This window comes from Serinus canaria, chromosome 1A (genome assembly GCF_022539315.1).
Source record: "Serinus canaria isolate serCan28SL12 chromosome 1A, serCan2020, whole genome shotgun sequence".
NCBI classification, from domain to species: Eukaryota; Metazoa; Chordata; class Aves; order Passeriformes; family Fringillidae; genus Serinus; species Serinus canaria.
Genome location: NC_066314.1, coordinates 14205162 through 14223886, shown reverse-complemented (window position 1 = coordinate 14223886; position 18725 = coordinate 14205162). Strand labels below are relative to the sequence as shown.

At 36.3% G+C, this 18725-nt stretch overlaps 1 protein-coding gene across 3 annotated transcripts in view; it reads left to right on the top strand.

Annotated features, from left to right (window-relative positions):
• LRRK2 (leucine rich repeat kinase 2) overlaps window positions 1–18725 on the top strand; it is a 63421-nt gene that overhangs the window by 38710 nt on the left and 5986 nt on the right. For all 3 annotated transcript variants that reach the window (XM_018910259.3, XM_050986389.1, XM_050986382.1), the window contains 20 exons: window positions 224–351; window positions 1387–1605; window positions 3737–3938; window positions 4551–4639; window positions 5232–5419; window positions 6339–6493; window positions 7348–7494; window positions 7648–7839; window positions 8576–8722; window positions 9055–9155; window positions 9327–9517; window positions 10173–10333; window positions 11141–11311; window positions 12656–12756; window positions 13216–13410; window positions 14395–14588; window positions 14879–14951; window positions 15776–15960; window positions 16739–16891; window positions 17620–17828. In XM_018910259.3, the coding sequence (XP_018765804.2) occupies window positions 224–351; window positions 1387–1605; window positions 3737–3938; window positions 4551–4639; window positions 5232–5419; window positions 6339–6493; window positions 7348–7494; window positions 7648–7839; window positions 8576–8722; window positions 9055–9155; window positions 9327–9517; window positions 10173–10333; window positions 11141–11311; window positions 12656–12756; window positions 13216–13410; window positions 14395–14588; window positions 14879–14951; window positions 15776–15960; window positions 16739–16891; window positions 17620–17828 (3201 nt within the window). The remainder of the gene's footprint in view (window positions 1–223; window positions 352–1386; window positions 1606–3736; window positions 3939–4550; window positions 4640–5231; window positions 5420–6338; window positions 6494–7347; window positions 7495–7647; window positions 7840–8575; window positions 8723–9054; window positions 9156–9326; window positions 9518–10172; window positions 10334–11140; window positions 11312–12655; window positions 12757–13215; window positions 13411–14394; window positions 14589–14878; window positions 14952–15775; window positions 15961–16738; window positions 16892–17619; window positions 17829–18725) is intronic.

The window sequence follows — 18725 nt, the reverse complement described above, 5'->3', positions numbered from 1 at the left end:
GATATAAAACCAGTGTATGTGTTTTAACATTAGCTTCAATCAATGAGCTCCCGCAGAGTGCCTTCCTAAAATTCGTAGTTTTTATGGTTTCCTGTCAATTTATATGAATTTCTGCAAACATTAATTTGTGAACTCGTGGTCTGGGGACGTGTGCCTCTGCCTTTTTGTGACTGAAGATGTTCAATCACGAAGTACTAAGTAATGGAAATTTTTTGATCATTAGGACAAGAAGAGTTCTACAGTACCCATCCTCATTTCATGACCCAGAGGGCTTTATATCTTGCTGTCTATGATCTCAGCAAAGGACAAGCAGAGGTGGATGCTATGAAGCCATGGCTTTTTAACATCAAGGTAAGACTTACAGAATGGAATTCTCCTTTCCAGGGAGCTGTAGGTAAACAGCAAATTAACCATAAATATTTATATAGGGGAAGAAGAAAAAAAATTCTTCAAAAAGTAAGAACAGTAATATTAAACAAGAGCTGAAATACATTATGTATTGGATATGACAATAATTTTAGACATAGAAAGACATGATCAGCACCATTTTGGACTTAAAATTGTACAAAGTGATGTGGAGAAGAACAGTTTGTAGATTCTGGCAATATTTTGAATTTACTGATAAAAATAAGAAAGGAATAGCATTAAAGACATATTAAGTTAAACTTGCATTTTTCTTTTACACCAGTATAAATTTTAGGGAAATCAGAATTAGACTAGTTTAAAACTGACTAGATACAGGCTTGAAATTATACTATGAAGCGTATGCTTATTATCCTATTATTAATAGGAATTATTCCAGAACTATGGTAGGGAATTGACCTGACAATCTGCCTGTGTATTTGTCATTTTTCATAAGTGTTTATCTCCATTTATGGAGCCATTCCATGGTGAGTGAGCATTACTTGTCTTTTCTTTTACAGGATGCTTAGCCATGACTGGGCAGTACACTCACATAAAGAGTTTGTTTACTGTTCCTGTTAATGAACTTGGGCAGTGATACAGGACACAGTGTTGCAATCAGTTTAGTGTTGATGAAAATCACTTCTGATGTGTTCTCCTTTGCTGTGCAGTACCTGCTGATGTTTCCCTGCTGCCCTATTCCAAAGACAGCTAGCAAAATACCATTTCTTTTGGCTATTCCATTTTGTTGGATGTTCTTAACAAATAATGTCCCTCTATTATACTGCCAATAGTGTTAATCTGCAAAGAATGAAGTACAGTTGTACACTCCTTCTTTTTAGAAAAAGCTGATTTTTTTAAATATTTCTCTTTTGAAATAGTTCTCTGAATGTTTGACTAAATTGCTCACATTTTTTGTGAATATAAAACTCTAAAATCAACATTTGCTATTGAGTTAATCAGCAGTATGGATCTCACTAACAGGCTCGAGCATCAACATCCCCTGTGATTCTTGTTGGCACTCATCTGGATGTTTCTGATGAAATGCAACGTAAGACCTGCATGAGTAAAATTACCAGAGAGCTGTTGAACAAGCGAGGCTTCCCAGCAATCCAGGATTACCACTTTGTCAATGCCACAGAAGAATCTGATTCCATTATCAGACTTCGGAAAATCATCATAAAGGAGAGTCTTCACTTCAAGGTGAGATACATACTGGTTTTAATGTTGAAAACATCCTTGTTTTACTTAGGGGAATGCATTTTAGAACATTAATGCATATTTAAATAAATTCCCATGTGATAGCAAAGTCATCTTGCCTTTTATAAAATGTTACACACAGCCAAACAACGAAGGAAATTCGCCAGGTTTGTTTTAATTTGATTTTTTTCCCAAAAATTCAACTTAGCAAAAATACCAGCTAAGTTCTTTTTTCAAGCACTATGGCCATAAATCAAGTATTTGATTAAAAATGAGCCATCTTTGTCTTACAAAGAAATTTCATTAAAACCTTGATTTCTTGGGCAGCATCATGTAATTACAGCAAATATTGCAAGATTTCAGGGGACAGGAAATAGGATGTTGTGGTTTGTGAAAACCAGCTGATTTCTCATTTACTGATTTCAGTTTACATAGCATGAAACTATTTCTATAAAGAGGAAAGTGAATTAAAGCAGGAAAGGAAGATCCTGTGGACTGAGTGATCCTCCTAGATTGGAATATCTGTATTTGTAATTCTGTCTCCAAAGTCATCCCAACTCATTCCCTCCTCTATCCTTAGCCACAACATGAAGCCCGAAGGGTAAATGAAGAGACCAGCCCAGGCATGGAGCTTGTAGAAAGACAGGATCTTATCTGAAACAAAAAGAATATACTTTTTTTAATTTATGCAATACATTTTTCATATATGTCGTAACACATTAAAGAGAAAAGGTGATGTCCTGTGCTCCTTAAATCAATGGCAGAACTTCATAAATTGTACCAGAACCCAATTTCTTTCAAATGGCTGCTTGGAAGATTTTATAGAATAAATGATGTATTTATGACTAGCCTCACACCAGTGGTGCTACAGATCAATTAAAGTGTACACACCTCTCTTGTTTCTCTCAGGAATTAGCTGCTTAGTCATATCCAAATTCTCTCTAACTTCATTCCACAGTGCAAGGAACAGCTAACCAGTCCTAAATGGCAAGGAGGTGTCCTCTCAAGTGAAATGGGTTAATTCCTCCTCTCATGCATCCAGTAGGCATGAATTGAGCTGATGTTTCTATGTGGCCCTGTGTCTCACCATACTTATTGAACACCCCAGAGAAGTTCTGCTTTTTGAAAAATGTTGTTCCTCATCTCTTGAGAGTATGACTTAAACTGATGTTTAAACTTCTGCACAGATGTAAGGTGGCCCAAAGGAAATGAGATAATTACCATAAATTACGTAGGTAATTTGTGAAAGGAATGTTACAAGGTATCTGCTTAGAGATTAGACAATGTTAGTTAAGTATTCAGCATTGTCATCAAGTACTCCGGAGTCTTTGAAATTACACAAGGTACTAATTTCATCTGCACAAGGTACCAATTTTATTTTTGACACATTAAAAACATCACAGTACATTGGTGAGAGAAAAATTACAGTTATGAGGCCAGTTTGTAAATATTGGGAAAGTTGTTTCCCATTTCCTCAAAAAAGTTGTTAGCTCAGCATGCATGGAGAAAGGAAAACCTGACTGGCTACTAGTGATTACCAAATATCAAAGGGCGTCTGCAGGAAGGAAGAGAGGCTCAGGAAACAGGCACAGAGCACCCATTTGTGTCACTCATGTGGCTAAATTTATTTCATTCCATTCTCTTGTCCACTGACTGCCAGCAGTGGAGACTTTTAATCAAGCTACTACTCTCTTCCCCCCCATTTACCTAAAGACATGGCTAGAGATATTACATACTACAAGAAGTATAGGTTTTTTATTATTAATTTGTCCATTGCTTTGTATTAACTAAAGATGTATGATATAATCTGCTCATACAGTGAATATTTTCCTTTTACTTTGAACCAAAGCTTCTCTTTGAAATAACGTCTTCTGAGAGACCTCATTTATTATTTTTATGTACAAATAATATGGAAATATTTTATTCTTTGATTAGTTATTTACAGGAAGACATTATAATTCTGAAAGAATAATTACTTACATATACCTTTCAGAAGCCGTGTTAGTCAGTAAATGAGTGTTCTTGTTCCTTTCTGCTTCTATTGAGTGGATATATATTTTATATCTTAGTTTTATTTTCTTCATTTCACATGAATAAATTAATACATTTAAGATTATTATTCATAATTTTACAGATCAGAGATCAGCCAGTGGTTGGTCAGCTAATTCCTGACAGCTACCTGGAGCTGGAAAAGAGAATTTTGCTGGAACGTAAAAACGTCCCAGTGGAATTTCCTGTAATTGATCAGAAACGCTTGCTGGAACTGGTACAAGAAGGCCAGTTACAGCTGGATGAAAATGAACTCCCTCATGCAATTCACTTTCTGAATGAATCAGGTAAAATATTCTCATCAAGGTATGTTTGTTAGCACTTTGTTGTAAATCTGCAGCTGACAGATCTGTACGTGATTTTGCATCTTTCACAAGGTAGCCACAAAATGGGAAGCTGAGGTGTCTAAGCTTGGGTAACATCAGTTTGTTAAACCACGTTATTAGGAAGGGAATTCCATGACATGAAGGATCAGTACTATAACAGTTTATATCTCTTGCTCTCTTTTACCCCTCCTTGAAAACATTCTGCTGCTGGTTAGGCAGCACAGTTGCTGAAGAAAGATGCAATTGCTCCAATCACTCAATAGAATAGTGGTTAGAGGAATACATGTAACAGCTTATCTCAGTGCAGTATTGACTTCCTAAGATTAAATAATAAACTATACAGATCTTAGTAAAAAAGCAAGTCAGATTAAAAATCTAACGAAAATTCTGAAAATCAAGGTAAAGCTGAGCTTGCACTCTGCTGTTCTGAGATATTGACATCAATATAGCTGTATTTATTTTTTAAATTAGTTTTGTCAAGTTATATAATAAAAACAGCCCAGAGTGGAGTGCTTACTTTGCTTAATATTGATCTTGAGCAATGCATTGCTAATTACAGTATTCTTTGTGCAGGTGTTCTCCTTCATTTCCAAGACCCAGCACTGCAGCTAAGAGATCTGTATTTTGTAGATCCAAAGTGGCTGTGTAAAATCATGGCACAGGTCAGACTAAACACTTTTTGTGTATGCATTTATGGTATATTTTCCCATGTCTAAAGCCACTGTAACTCATCAATGTTCCTTCTTCACCACTTCTTTATTGTTTCATGATCTAGAATTTTCTCAAGGACCATATTTTTTTAACCTGGTTCTGTTTCTATTGCTTTCTGGAGAGCTGTGTTACTGCTTGTCTGTTCTTAAATTGTAATGTCATATATAAATTGTAATGTCATTGCTATATCATTTAAACTGCAACAGACACAAAAATACATGTAGAACAGAAAAACCCCATGGATGCAAGGTAACCCTGCAATATGTTGCCACAGGTTGGGTTGAAAGCTGGAACTTTGGGCTAAAGGCTGTAAGAATGGGGATAAATTGTAATTGTATGCTAGGTACAGATGGCAGAGACAAGTGAGTGGATATGAAGTTGGAATGGGAGAGCAGCAGACTGACTGTTAAAGTGAGACCATCAATGAAATGTTGATCTATAAACACTCTCAACATTTATTATTATATATTCAGATTTTCTAACCTCTGAAACTTTGATCTAATGATGAATGTACGCCTGAAATTGTTTCACTTTTTTTAAAAGATTCTGATGGTGAAAGTGGAAGGCTCTTCTAAATACCCTAAGGGAATTGTGAAGCGTTCAGATGTGGAAAAATTCCTTTTGAAAAAGAGCAAGTTTCCTAAAATCTATATGTCACAATACTTCAAGCTTCTGGAAAAGTTTCAGATTGCTTTGCCATTAGGAGAGGACCAACTACTAATCCCAAGCAGGTAAGCAAGGAGCTAAACCCACAAATGACAGTCATAGAGATAGATCAAAATTGAAACCTCCCATCAGGCTAACTAGTTTCACTGATCATCAGAGCAATTTGGTACATGAAAGCATGACATACTCTTTGTATATTACATTTTAGTAAATGCTTTCAGAAGAGATATGTTTAGCTGATCTTGTAGCAGATAAAGCTTATGCTGAATCAACATGGGTAAATGGAAACTATAAATTATAGAACACTTTATGAGGATAGTACTTCTTTTACAGTTACCATGTTTCAAGACTACAGCAAGAAGGTTATAATTTAGCTTCAGAGCACTGTCCCAGCATTACAGATATTTACTGAAATTTAAAAGATAACAAAACATTTCCATAACTTCTTTGCATGAAATGAGAATCACTGACAAGTTACTCAGAGGCACTATCTCCTTCAAAAAGTGTACATACTAAATGTGGTGTCAAAAAAAAGTGTTATGACTTTGAATGGGATATTTTTGTTTTATCTGAAACAGGTAACTCAGTTTCTCTGCCTCAGTTACAGATTTCCCTAATGTGTTTAGTAATGTTTTTATTGCCTAGTGGAGAGAGTGTTGCATGGCTGCACTGATTAGGATTTTTATGTCCTTCAAAGCCATGAGATAGAAAGATTTTATCTGAATATCTTACCTGCCTTATGTATGTCTCAAATTTTTCTCATATTTGCATTAAATATCTAATGATCCATTAGTGAGGTACTGTTGGGTGTAAATTGCAGTCAGAACTTCACTTTGACACAAGCAAGCATAATAAACAAACACACTGTTAGCTCCCTGACCATCTGAATCATGCATTCATTATTAAATAGTACAGTTTACGTTATAAATAATATATGTCATAAGCTCAGATATATTACATCATCAAATATTTTTCTTTTTTCAGCTTGTCTGATCACAGACCTGTTATAGAGCTTCCCCACTGTGAAAATTCAGAAATTATCATCAGGCTTTATGAGATGCCATACTTTCCTATGGGATTTTGGTCCAGGCTCATCAACAGGTTGCTTGAGATATCTCCTTACATGTTATCAGGAAGAGGTACAAATCTTTATCTTCAAAAGGAATAGTGTGCAAGTTTGCCTTGAATGCCAACACCTGCATGTTAAGGCTTTAGTCCCCAACACTGTTTTGCTTTAGCTAAATTCTGAACACTTCACAAATGTGAGAAAAAGACAGTGGTCATTTTTGTAATTTAGAAGTATCCAGGAACAGATAGTGCCTGATCTTGCAGTTGTATGTAAAAGAAAGTAAAGGTTGTAAGTGGTCCATTTCTCTCCTTCACATGCTAGAGATAGGGGAAATCCTTATGTTTACTGCAGTTTACTTCCACAAAGAGTAGAGGGAGGGATATGTCTTCCACACAGAAAAACAAACTGCTTTTCTTCAGGTTTATTAATTCTTCCTTTATTTAAGTCTCAAAGCTTTGCTTTTATCAGAAAGAGGGGATATGTTTTTACTTTTTTCCCAAGAATTCCATGCTTTCATATGGTAATACTCTACAAATATCACTTGTAAATGCCTGATTTCCTGGCATTTGAGTTTCTTCTGAACATCAAATTCCAGTCACATTCTTCTATTTCATCAATGTGTGACAGGAAAAATTTAAATCACAGCTTTTTTTCATATTTTGCCTGACATATTGTGTGCTTGAACCTGACCGTACCTAAGCATTTCTGTAATTCCTTCCAGAACTGAACACAAGTAGACATATATATAATTTTTGTGGCGCTGTGCTGCCTACAAGGTTGTAGCCTTTATTTTGTTTGTTATTTGGGTAAGTATAACCCTACAATCATAATTACATATTCAAAGTACCATGAATTATTCTGAATATTTTTAAATTGACATTCATATTAGAGATCAGACTTCTAATCTAATTTTCTGTTTTCTAGAGCGAGCTCTTCGTCCTAACAGAATGTACTGGAGACAAGGCATCTACTTGAACTGGTCTCCTGAAGCTTATTGTCTAGTGGAATCAGCAGTATTTGACAACAACCCAGACAGTTTTTTGAAAATTACAGCACCTTCTTGCAGAAAAGGTTAATTATTCCTGAGCCTGAATTTTGCTCCAGTTTGATTGCAGCTTGGCATTTTGGTTTGTTGTGCTTTTGCCTTTGGAATATGGAATTTGTCTTTGCAATTAAAAGTACAGCAGACTGTGTCTGTAATTTCCCTCTTTTTGTTTCTTAAAGGGTGCATCCTTTTGGGGCAAGTTGTGGATCACATAGATTCTCTTATGGAAGAATGGTTTCCAGGTTTGTTGGAAATCGATGTTTGTGGTGAAGGGGAAACACTGTTGAAGAAATGGGCTCTGTACAGCTTTCAAGATGGTGAAGAGCACCAAAAAATACTCCTTGATGACTTGCTTAGGAAGGCTGAAGAAGGTATATATTTATGCCATTTGAGGTATATAGAGGTACACTTGTATCTACACAAATACTATGCAACATCCCCTTGATAACATTTGGGTATTTCATGTTATTTAAAAATGTTTCATTTCCATTAGAAAAAATTACAGTGTAAGTCAAAAGCAGCTTGGGGTTTTTTTATGTCAGAGCTGTCTAGTATATGTAAGAATAGAATATGAGACAGATTGCATCTACTCTGTATAGTTATATAAAAAAACCAATAATGCAAAAAATCATTTTGTCATAATACTGATAATGCAGCTTCAATCTTGGAACTGAGTCCAGGAGATAGTAAAACTGATATTTGATCCCTTGGTTGGATCACATAGCACAGTAATTTAAAAGACAGTATTCAGTATGGCATTCTGCATACTAACAGCATTCTTTCTTTTTACAGACAGAAAAATGATGTCTTGGTTAGTGTGACATTGCAGCCATTTTTTTCACATTTGATAGGTACATATAAAGAACCTTGAAAATACTTAAACATGTAAGAGCCAAGATTTTGAATGGTAAACTTAATTAGTATGTATGTCTGGGTGCATGCATGTATATATATACACTCATATAATTACATATAAGCACATATATTAATCTTATTTTAGGTACATTGATCTTATGCATTCTCAGAGGTCCTCATGCCTTTCAGTGCTTTTTCACTGATTATCTTCTTTTTTTTTTCCTTTTTCATTTTCTCTTATGTTTTTCTTAGGTGACCTTTTGGTAAATCCAGATCAACCAAGACAGACCATTCCAATTGCTCAGATTGCTCCTGATCTGATACTGGCTGATTTGCCTAGAAATATTATGTTGAACACTGATGATCTGGAATTTGATGAAGCTCCTGAATTTCTCTTGGGTAAGCATTATTTTGTAGGGTGTGGTTTTTTATAGAGATTATGTAAACAAATCTATTGAAGTCAGTTCTGCAATATATGAAAAGCATTTTATAGATTTATTTTCTGAAGAAATGTATTATTTTAAGGTGTTCTGAATTTCATGTTATTGAGTTTTGAATTTTCCATTAATTTGTGCACTAGGACACTGGTTTTATGTGTTTAGTTTACTGATCATGAATCTTAACACAGTAGATGGTCCAAATATTTTAAAACTGAACCCTTTCAGCTATTATTTTTGAAAATGGTTGTTATCCCTTTTTTAATAACACTCTTCAATGTTATTGTTCAAAAGGTGATGGTGGCTTTGGATCTGTGTACCGTGCATCCTATGGTGGTGAAGAGGTCGCTGTAAAGATTTTCAATAAACATACTTCCCTCAGGCTCCTAAGACAAGTAAGAAATCCTGCCTTTTTTCTGTAGTGCTGCTCTTGGAATACCAGCCCTAGCAAAGAGTTTGAAAAGTTTGAGTAAATTGCAAGTCCTCGCTCCAAAACATTCCTCAGTTTACTTCAGATGTAGAGATTATGCTTTTTGCACTATTTCACCTGATTTAACAATTTCCAGGAGCTTGCAGTGCTTTGTCACCTCCACCACCCCAGTCTGGTGTCTTTGCTGGCTGCTGCAATCCGTCCCCGGATGCTGGTGATGGAATTGGCCCTCAAAGGATCTCTTGATCGTTTGCTTCAACAGGACAATGCAAGTTTAACTAGAACACTTCAGCACAGGATAGCTCTACATGTAGCAGATGGCTTAAGGTAAATATGACTTCTGCATTGCTGTCAAACAGGATAAAGATGATATACTGCTAATGAAAAGCTTCTGTTCTCTCACATCTCAAGCAGAATATTTCCTGGGTCAGACAAATGCTTGTATTTTCATGGTTGATTGACTGATATATAATGTGAACTTTCATTACCTGTTTTTTCCTGCTAACAAGTGATGCTCATATAAGTAGAGAAATTGGAAGACTCTGGATGCAGTTTCCATGTGGCTGTTGATTTCTTACTGAAATGTCAAAGAAATTAATTTAGTGCATTTTTCAAGTTCTGAAAGTCATTTAATCACCTCACCTCTTTGCAGTGGGACTTTAAAATGACAAAACCTGCAAGAGAGTTAAGCTTAAGGTTCTAAGATGCATTTTTCAAACTATCAGTGACTCTTCAGATAAAACTTGGTACTAAAATACTGCAATGTCAATAGTAAAGTAGTAAACAGTAAATAGTATTTCAGAACAATTCTAAAGTCATTATCCAGAAAGGCTGTGTCTTGTTGTTGATGTTTGACATTTTTAACACAATATTTCATGTTTGAAAGCACAATGTACTGTTACAAGAATTATGCACTCAGTGTGTGTCTACAGATGCCTCCCTAACTTGTGAATGCTTTCAGTAAATATTTTTTGATTACTAGGTACCTGCATTCAGCAATGATCATCTACCGTGATTTAAAGCCTCACAATGTGTTGCTCTTTACCTTATATCCCAATTCAGCTGTTATTGCAAAAATAGCTGACTATGGCATTGCCCAGTATTGCTGCCGAATGGGAATAAAAACCTCAGAAGGCACACCAGGTATGGAAATAGGATTTGATTTAAAGTCCATTATGTCCAAAAATAGCTGATATATTTTTAATGTAGTCTGTAAGAAGTAATTCAAATCTATATTCTAGTGAAAATTCACAAGAAGTAGTCCTAATCATATTACAAGTTGTGATGCCACATTTATACCTCTTGGCCATTCCTCCTATTCATGCTTTAACACCTTTTAGAAGAATCAAGGAGTATATTAAAGGTTTAAAAAGAAGAAATTAAATTTCATGCATTAATAATTTTTTGTTGTCTGATTTTAATATGGTTATTGTGATATTGAAATTATACTGCTAAAATTTTTTGCTTTAATTTCCAGTAAATTGTACGTAAGTCTTAATTTTTTTTAAGGCAAGAAATATCCTCAGTATTCCCCAACTTTAGAGAGAACCTATTAGCATCCATTCTAAAGCCCTGAACAACTCAATCACTTTGAAAAGTTCCTTTAGGTCTTTTGAATTGTGGTTGGGAGTGCCACTTCATGTGTTCAATGTTAGACCATCAATAAAGACAGCAGACTTGCCCTTGATTTTCAGCATTCATTGATAAAGTAATTATTTTACATTAAAAGGGGCAGGAGCCCTGTAACTGATGTACTGTCCCCTTCTTTTATACTTACTGCTGATATTCTTGGACATCTGCCAAATACAAGCTATTGCCAACCCAGAAATAGTTTGATGTTTTTCCTTGCACTTCCTGTGCCATTTTTATCATAATTGTTTACTTTTTAAAGTACAAATATGGCTTCATCTTGACATGAAGCATACTTATTAATCAATGATTTATTTGCAGGATTTCGAGCGCCAGAGGTTGCCAGAGGAAATGTTATTTACAATCAGCAAGCTGATGTTTATTCATTTGGCTTGCTGCTTTATGACATTTTAACAGGAGGAGGTAGAATAATGGAAGGCTTGAAGTTTCCAAATGAATTTGATGAATTAGCAATACAAGGAAAATTACCAGGTATGCTTCTTTCTAAAAGTTTTAGCTTTTGTCCTGCTACTCCAGAAATAGCATGTCTTATGAGTTATGTTGTATCTAACAGTGATCATAGAAGGACACTTAGAAAAATACAACATTCTTCATATTTCTTCTGCATTGCAATATGTAATTATTGGCTGCTGGAAGGAAGAGGCTGTCAGGCTGGACATGGTGTAATCATCTGGACAATATAACTCAGGACAACACAACTTGGGCAACTTCTGCCAGTGTTGAGAGCTGTTGAATTTTTATAGCACTACAAGCTGAATGTCTGGTGTTCTTATTTATTGCCCAACAATAGTGGGTATACTCATGAAACATTCTTTGAGGAATGTTTTGCTCCATTTAGGAAAGAGCAGCATCACTCAGTCTGGCATAGCTGATGTGTTCAGACAGAGTGTTCATACATTTTCTGTTCCTTGAGGAGAACAGTCCAGTTCGAAGCTCAGTTTCTGCCCCCTTCCTGAAGAGGATATCCAGGAACTGGTGACTAAGTATCTCTTAAATGCAGCTATACTGACTGTAATATAAGCCCTGTGGAATAATTGAAGTATTAATTTCTGGAGATAGTACAGTTCCTTCCACCTATGCTCATAGTTTGTATATTTCCACCAAAAGAGGGGCTGGCTGATCTCACAAGCAAACAGTGCTTGTCTTTTGCTGCACTGAATATGTTCATTTGCAGGTATTCATCACTAATGTTACCTCTGTCTGAGGTAGGACTGGAATATTTGCTGTGGATTATGGTAAACTAAAAGGAAAAGCAATACACGCACCATCATGAATGATTTATTCTCAGAGAGTTCAGCAGCTATAGTCATAAAATACATATTCCAAGCACTAAGTGGGAATTTAAATTTCCATATCTTGTAAATGCTATATGGAGTTGCTTATCTATTTGCTGTGTCTTTTTTTGGAAGTTCATCTGTATTCCATATACTCCAAAGAATAAATATGGAAAATAGTGTTTACAGGAATTTGAGAGACTGTTGACTGAAGTGCCATAGCCTTGAATGGTCAGCATTAATGGAAACACAGCCCATGTATATCTGCAATTCAGTCCCAGGCACAGGGACATCAAAGAAAAAGATAAAGCCAAATCTATTTCCTTTAACTGCTATTAATTAAAAGGACTCTAGTTCTAGCATTTCATGCTCTAGCCTATAATGACAGATGAGCAATTCCAAGCTGTTCATGCTGACATTTTACCTAAGAATGTGATATTTCTTAGAGAAGCTCAGTAAGAAGTTAAATGAATTCTAAAAATAAGGTTAGTTACAACTATGGTAAATGCTAATTAATAAGTTATGTAATTTCACATTCTAGATCCTGTCAAAGAATATGGGTGTTCCCCCTGGCCTGAAGTTGAAAACTTAATTAAAAAGTGTTTGAAGGAAAACCCTCAGGAGCGACCAACATCTTGCCAGGTATTACTTAGTTTATTTGCTTTTTTATGATAGATGGCAGTACAAAGTTGTGGTTTCTGAAAATGAATCAGACATTAAGTTAATGAGAAGCACAGGTTTCTTTCTCTTGTTCTTTTCTGCAATGGAAACTGTCATGAAATACTGCCTGCTTTCACCTTCCAGAATAAACTGTTCCATTGAAATCTACCAAGCTCATGTTCTAGCTTGCTATTTTCCCCTGTGTTGCTGTGTAGCAACTGGAATGAAACACAAATCAGAATACTTCTTGGTCTTTACTGAGCTATGCAAAAAGCTTTTGTTAAATAGTATCAGTGCAGTTACACTCTGTTCTGTGGCAGTACAAATGACCAGAGCTGCTGAAATACTGTGTCCAAATCTAAAAAGTGCTGCTATCTGTTGTTATTTTTCGCTGTACAAGCCATTGTTGTCACCATGGGCATGCTGTGGCTTTCCTTATAGGTTTATGAGATCCTGAATTCTGCAGAGCTTATCTGTTTGATGAGATATGTCTCCATACCCAGCACATCTACAGCAGAGTGCATGGTGGCTGCCAATCAAAGCTGCAAGAAGGCAGGAGTCTGGATAGGCAATGGGAACACAGAAAAGGCACAACTTTCATTTGTTAACCTAAACACAGATGGACATACTTGTGAGGTATGTGGGAAAGTTGACATTTATTCTATTTTTTCTGGCAGACAGATATATTTCAGAAAAATTAATTGCATTTTTACAGCAGGATATTACTTCTGGAAAGCTAAGCTTTGAGAGAAGAAAGATTGCTCATAAGTGAGTCATCACTGTGTCCATGAAATGAAGCAGAAAAGCAGTTGCTTTTTACTCTCTTCCTGCTATCCAGCCTGAACTTTCTCATAATACTGTCTTTCTACTACTGGATTACTTTCTTCTACTGAGATGGAAACTATTTCTAGCATGGAGACTACAGAAAGGAGTTAATAGTTAGGCAGACCTTCATATCTCTACCTCCTTTTTACAATCCAGTTTGTCTGTTAACAACTTCTCATTTCCCACAAATGCCATCTTGTGCCAATTTGGTGATGCCTTCCAGTTCTTTTCACTTGATTTTTTACATCTCAGTCCTATCCCATCAGCAAAGAGGAAAGGTTTTACCCAGGACTGATGTGCTGTGATGAGCATGTGTGCCAGAACTGAGCATGATTCATCATCAAAGTTCTTTCAGTTCTATTTCCATCTGCCATCTGTTGACCATGATACATCTGAATTGGTAGCTTTGGTATAAATTATATGGGTTGTTTTTCTAAAAATAAAATGAGAAAAAGAAATATTAGGCCACTATTTTCATTGTTAGCAATTAGTACTGCAAGAGTTCCATTTTTTAAAATTCTAAATAAATAAAAGAGTATCTTTTTTTGTCAGCATTCAGCTGAGAGACTTTCCTGTGTACTGTTTGAGGGATCCTTCCCAGCACTTGGAAGATAGGTGGCCCAGTTGATAATGTATTCTGCTAATAGGGAATTAGATTTCTTAAAGGGGAAGTTAGGCTAAGGGTTTGTCCAGAATCCAAGAAGATTGTGCTATATTTTTATCATCAGTAATTTCTAGCATTTACCGTTACTGAAATAATGATCAAGTTGTTTTTCTTCTTCTTTTCTGACTCAGGATATTGCAGACAGTAAAATTATAAGTTTGGCCTTAGTGACTCTTCCTACTGAGAAAGAAAACTGGATTGTAGCAGGAACCCAGTCTGGTTCTCTGTGGGCAGTTAACACAGAAGATGAAACAAGAAGGCATCGTCTGCAGAAAATGTCAGATTCTATCACTTGTTTATACTGCAATTCTCTTTCAAAGCAAAGGTATAAATGAATTTTAAATGTTTTGAGTTACATTTTGAAAATACTGCTAAACTGAGGTATTCAGAAAATGACATCTGTACACACTGCACTTTTGTTCTGACAACTGCTTAGTTTGTCTGCGTTTCCACTTAATTTTGCACGCAGTGCAACTCGGGACTGCATTCATGATCACAGGAGTTGTGTTTGCTTTTAGTGTTTCGTTGAATACTTGAAATACTAGAGACTTCTCATTTTAATTTTTCTTACCTGATTAAGGCACTTCTAAAATTAATTATTTTATTTTATTTCAGCAAACAGAAGAATTTCTTCTTGGTAGGCACAGCTGATGGCAAACTGGCAGTTTTTGAAGACAGAGCAGTAAAGGTAGACAACTTTGCTGTCTGTTCTACAGTGTTATCAGTCAGTAATATCTAAAGCAGCTACCAAGAGTAGCTTTATTTCATGCCTCTTATTTTTAATTGCTTCTCTAAAACTAAAATTCATTTTCTATTGCAGTCTGAGAGGAACTGCACACTTTACAATAACTGCTATAAACAAAAGATTTAAGAGGTGCAAAATTCCTTTGAAAGGCCTGACAAACTGTCTAGAGACTGACATTACTGGTTGTTGTTAAGAATATTCTAACAGAATATTCTAACAGTTTTGACCTCCTTTATTTATTGCTGTTACAGCTCCTTTTCCCTCTCATTTAGTAAATTTTTGTATAACAGCTATGTTCAAAAATAAAATATTGCTTAGGTTTTCTATAGATCAGAGTCCTGCTCAGAGAACAGATGAAGAAATGCTGGGAGCTGTTTATATCATCTGGCACCTGAAGGTTTAGTTCCTGACCATGCATTTAGAGCAGTTATGGAGTTGCAGTGCATTTCAGAATTAGAATATGGTCCAGTGTAGGATGTCTTCAAAGACATAGATGTACCTTTCCAGCCAGTCCTTGAATTGTGCCAGGGGTTGCAGAAAGTGTCAGCTCCTGCTCTGGCCTGTTTCTGCTCTCAGGCTGTCTCCTGTGGGATATCTATAATGGGAATATGGTGCTTTTCAGTCAGTAATGTTCTGGAAATGTTCTGGACCATCAGAAAATCTGGATGAATAAATTTAATTCACCAGGCTGTGTGGCCTTGTTCTAACAGCATTCTGAGTGTCTGCATCCTCCTTGTTTCTAATACAGAATATATTTTTTCTTGCAGTGTAAGGGTGCTACACCTTTGAAGATACTGACTATAGGAAATGTTAGCACACCCCTGATGTGCTTAAATGAATCCTCGTGCTTATCTGAAAGAAATGTAATCTGGGGAGGCTGTGGAACAAAAATCATTGCTTTAACCAGTGACTTCTCTGTTCAAAAGCTCATTGAAACAAAGACAAGTCAACTGTAAGTTTTTGATTTTTATAAGTGATGTTATTTGGCTCATTTGTTTTCATCAAAGGTTTCTGACAGTACTTTGATGTAATGTCTTGTTCTAGAGCTTGTTCTTTGAGTTGGTTTGTTTCTGTTCTTTTCTTCCCATAATGCAGATGGAGTATCAATGAGTAATGTTGAAAGTATTTGTTGCTGCTTTTAAGCAAGGAAATACATTTTTACTCCATAAAGGATTGATGAAGTCAATATCTAGGCAACTGATCAGTTTTCATCGCCAGATGGTCTAGTCCAGGCCCTGTTTACTTTATTTAGAATTACACATGCATATTTATCACTGTATTTGTCCTTCCATGTTTGTCAGTATGATATGTGTGTATATCTTTGCCCTATATATGTTTAATCACATCTGATTGCTGACTTCTCACTATTTAGAAATTATTGACTGAGGGTTTGGGAGTGTTTGATGTAATTCTCACATGGACAAATCCTACTCTGAAATTAAGGGGAGTTTTTCCTGAGCAGGGAAAACAGTGTTTGATGAGAAAGATTGATTAATAGATTTTGAGCATTAATGTGCCTCCAAGGATGTCAACAGCCTACCTCTGTTACTGTGAGAATTTATGTTGAACTGTAGGAAGATTAAAGCAAAGTCTTTCAATTGTATCTTAGTCTAATTTGATTTTAAGGCTGAATGATTCTGCCAGAGTCAAAGCAAGCAAATCCCACTCAAAGTAGTGAAGTTTTTCTAGGTATTTTCTATGTATCTGACTGGAGTTCTTCTCTCTTCTAGGTTCTGTCATAATGCTTACAGTGATGCAAACATTATTTCAATAGCAATAGACAAATCCATCTACTTGGCAAAGAAAAACAGCCATTTTGTGGAAATCTGGGACAAGAAAACAGAAAAACTTTCTGAATTAATTGACTGTGCACATTTTCTTAAGTAAGTGGTTTATTTCAGATTTTTGGCCTGGTGGATAGGAAGAGCAATATCAGATTGCTTTCTCTAGTATGGTACCCTAACCTGCCAGAAGTAAGGCATTTGTCCAGTTTGTTGGGCAAGTGTGGATTTCCTATCCTCTCTTTTGGTCCAGAACTTCAGAATATTCCATGCAGAATCCCACTTTTTAAGGACCCTTACTGTATTTCCCAATTTCTCTATGATGTCATGAAGGCTCATTTAGCTTGAGAAAGAAGAAAGTCTTTTGCTGTCCTTTAGGTGCTAAGGCTAATCCAGTTACTTTCTGCATCCCCTGAACAAGAATGTCTTTTCAGTGCAGAAATTCAGTAGGAAATCAGATTTTGATTAACTGCGGCAACTTTTTCATTTGCATTTAAATTGTTCCTCTGCCTTAGCATGCCACATCCATTTCTTTTTTATGGTGAGGTTAGGAGCAGGTGTAGGTGTGCTCTTTGTGCTTGCTTTGACATTAACCTCCTGCAGACTGGGGGGGAACTGAGAAGTATTCCTGACTTCCTTTAAAAGGTCTTCTGAAGCAGACCAGATGGCTCTTTGAAGTCCAGTAGTTTTCATCCCAGTTTGTTTGCATGAGAATTTTGTGTTTGGCTTGGTGAATGATTGCTTAAAAATCTGGTATTCAGAGTGTCATTTTAGTAGGTGCAGAATAGGGTGCCACCAAATTCCAATGCACATTCTTTCCATACTTATAGGAACAAAGTGGAAAAATTAAATAAGGAATCAAAACACAAACTGGCTTATTCTGGAAGAGTGAAGACCATTTGTCTGCAGAAAAATACTGCACTGTGGATAGGGACAGGAGGAGGACATATCTTGCTGCTTGATTTGTCAACACGTCGTCCTGTACGAGTTATAGACAAGTTCTGTGATTCTGTTCGAGTCATGGTAACAGCTCAGCTGGGTAAGTAAAACCTTCAAGTGATGAGTACTTTAAAATCACTGCTAAGTTTAGGTTTGCTCTGTACTGCTTGTTGTGGTGTTCCAGGAACAGATTAGCATTATCCAGGATTTGTTCATTCATTCTACTCCACGGCTGTCATCTTCCATCAGTGTCAGACTCTAGGGTGGAAACTGAACACCAGTAGGCTGAATACCTGTGCCCACATAAATCAGCAGCTCTTCCTTGGCTTGTCACTGGTCTGAACATGAACTCCCCACCTTACCTGCATCCCTGTGCTGTGCTTCAGCAAAGCTCTCACCATCCTCTGTCATGTGTCACTCTGCCTTCTCTTATATGTGTCTGCCTTTGTTCTTTCTCCATCTCAAGTGTTATGCTTCTGCCTTTTCTCTCTGTAGGCTATATAGGATTTTAATAATTTTTCTTTTGCTTATTGGCTTATTTTCATTGCTTATTGGCTAGTTTTCTTCTCTCATCCTCATTCAGGAATGGTTCTTTTAGATTTGGGTCACAGGCAGATCACAGCAGAGCTGGTAAAATGCTGCACACCTGGACTTGGGGTGTGGATTTGTACAGATGTGCTGCTGCTGTCATCAGGGACAGTTGTTTTGAGCTACTGTAAGCAGACAGGGTTGTGAGGTTTCAGTGGTGACCAACAGCCACAGGAATGCAGCTGAGGAAGGGACACTCCTTCACTGTTGACCTGTGCACTGTCCTGCACCTTTCCCAAAAGTAATAAAAGCCATATAAACTCAAGTTTATGGTACTGCTGTGGTGAACACAGTCAAAATACACATTAGTTCAAAAAGTACTTTCTGGCGCAATATGTGGATTCCCATTACTTTCCACTGTGTTTTGGAAAAAATTCTGGAGTTTCCCTGTCAGTGTTTTTTAAAGTGT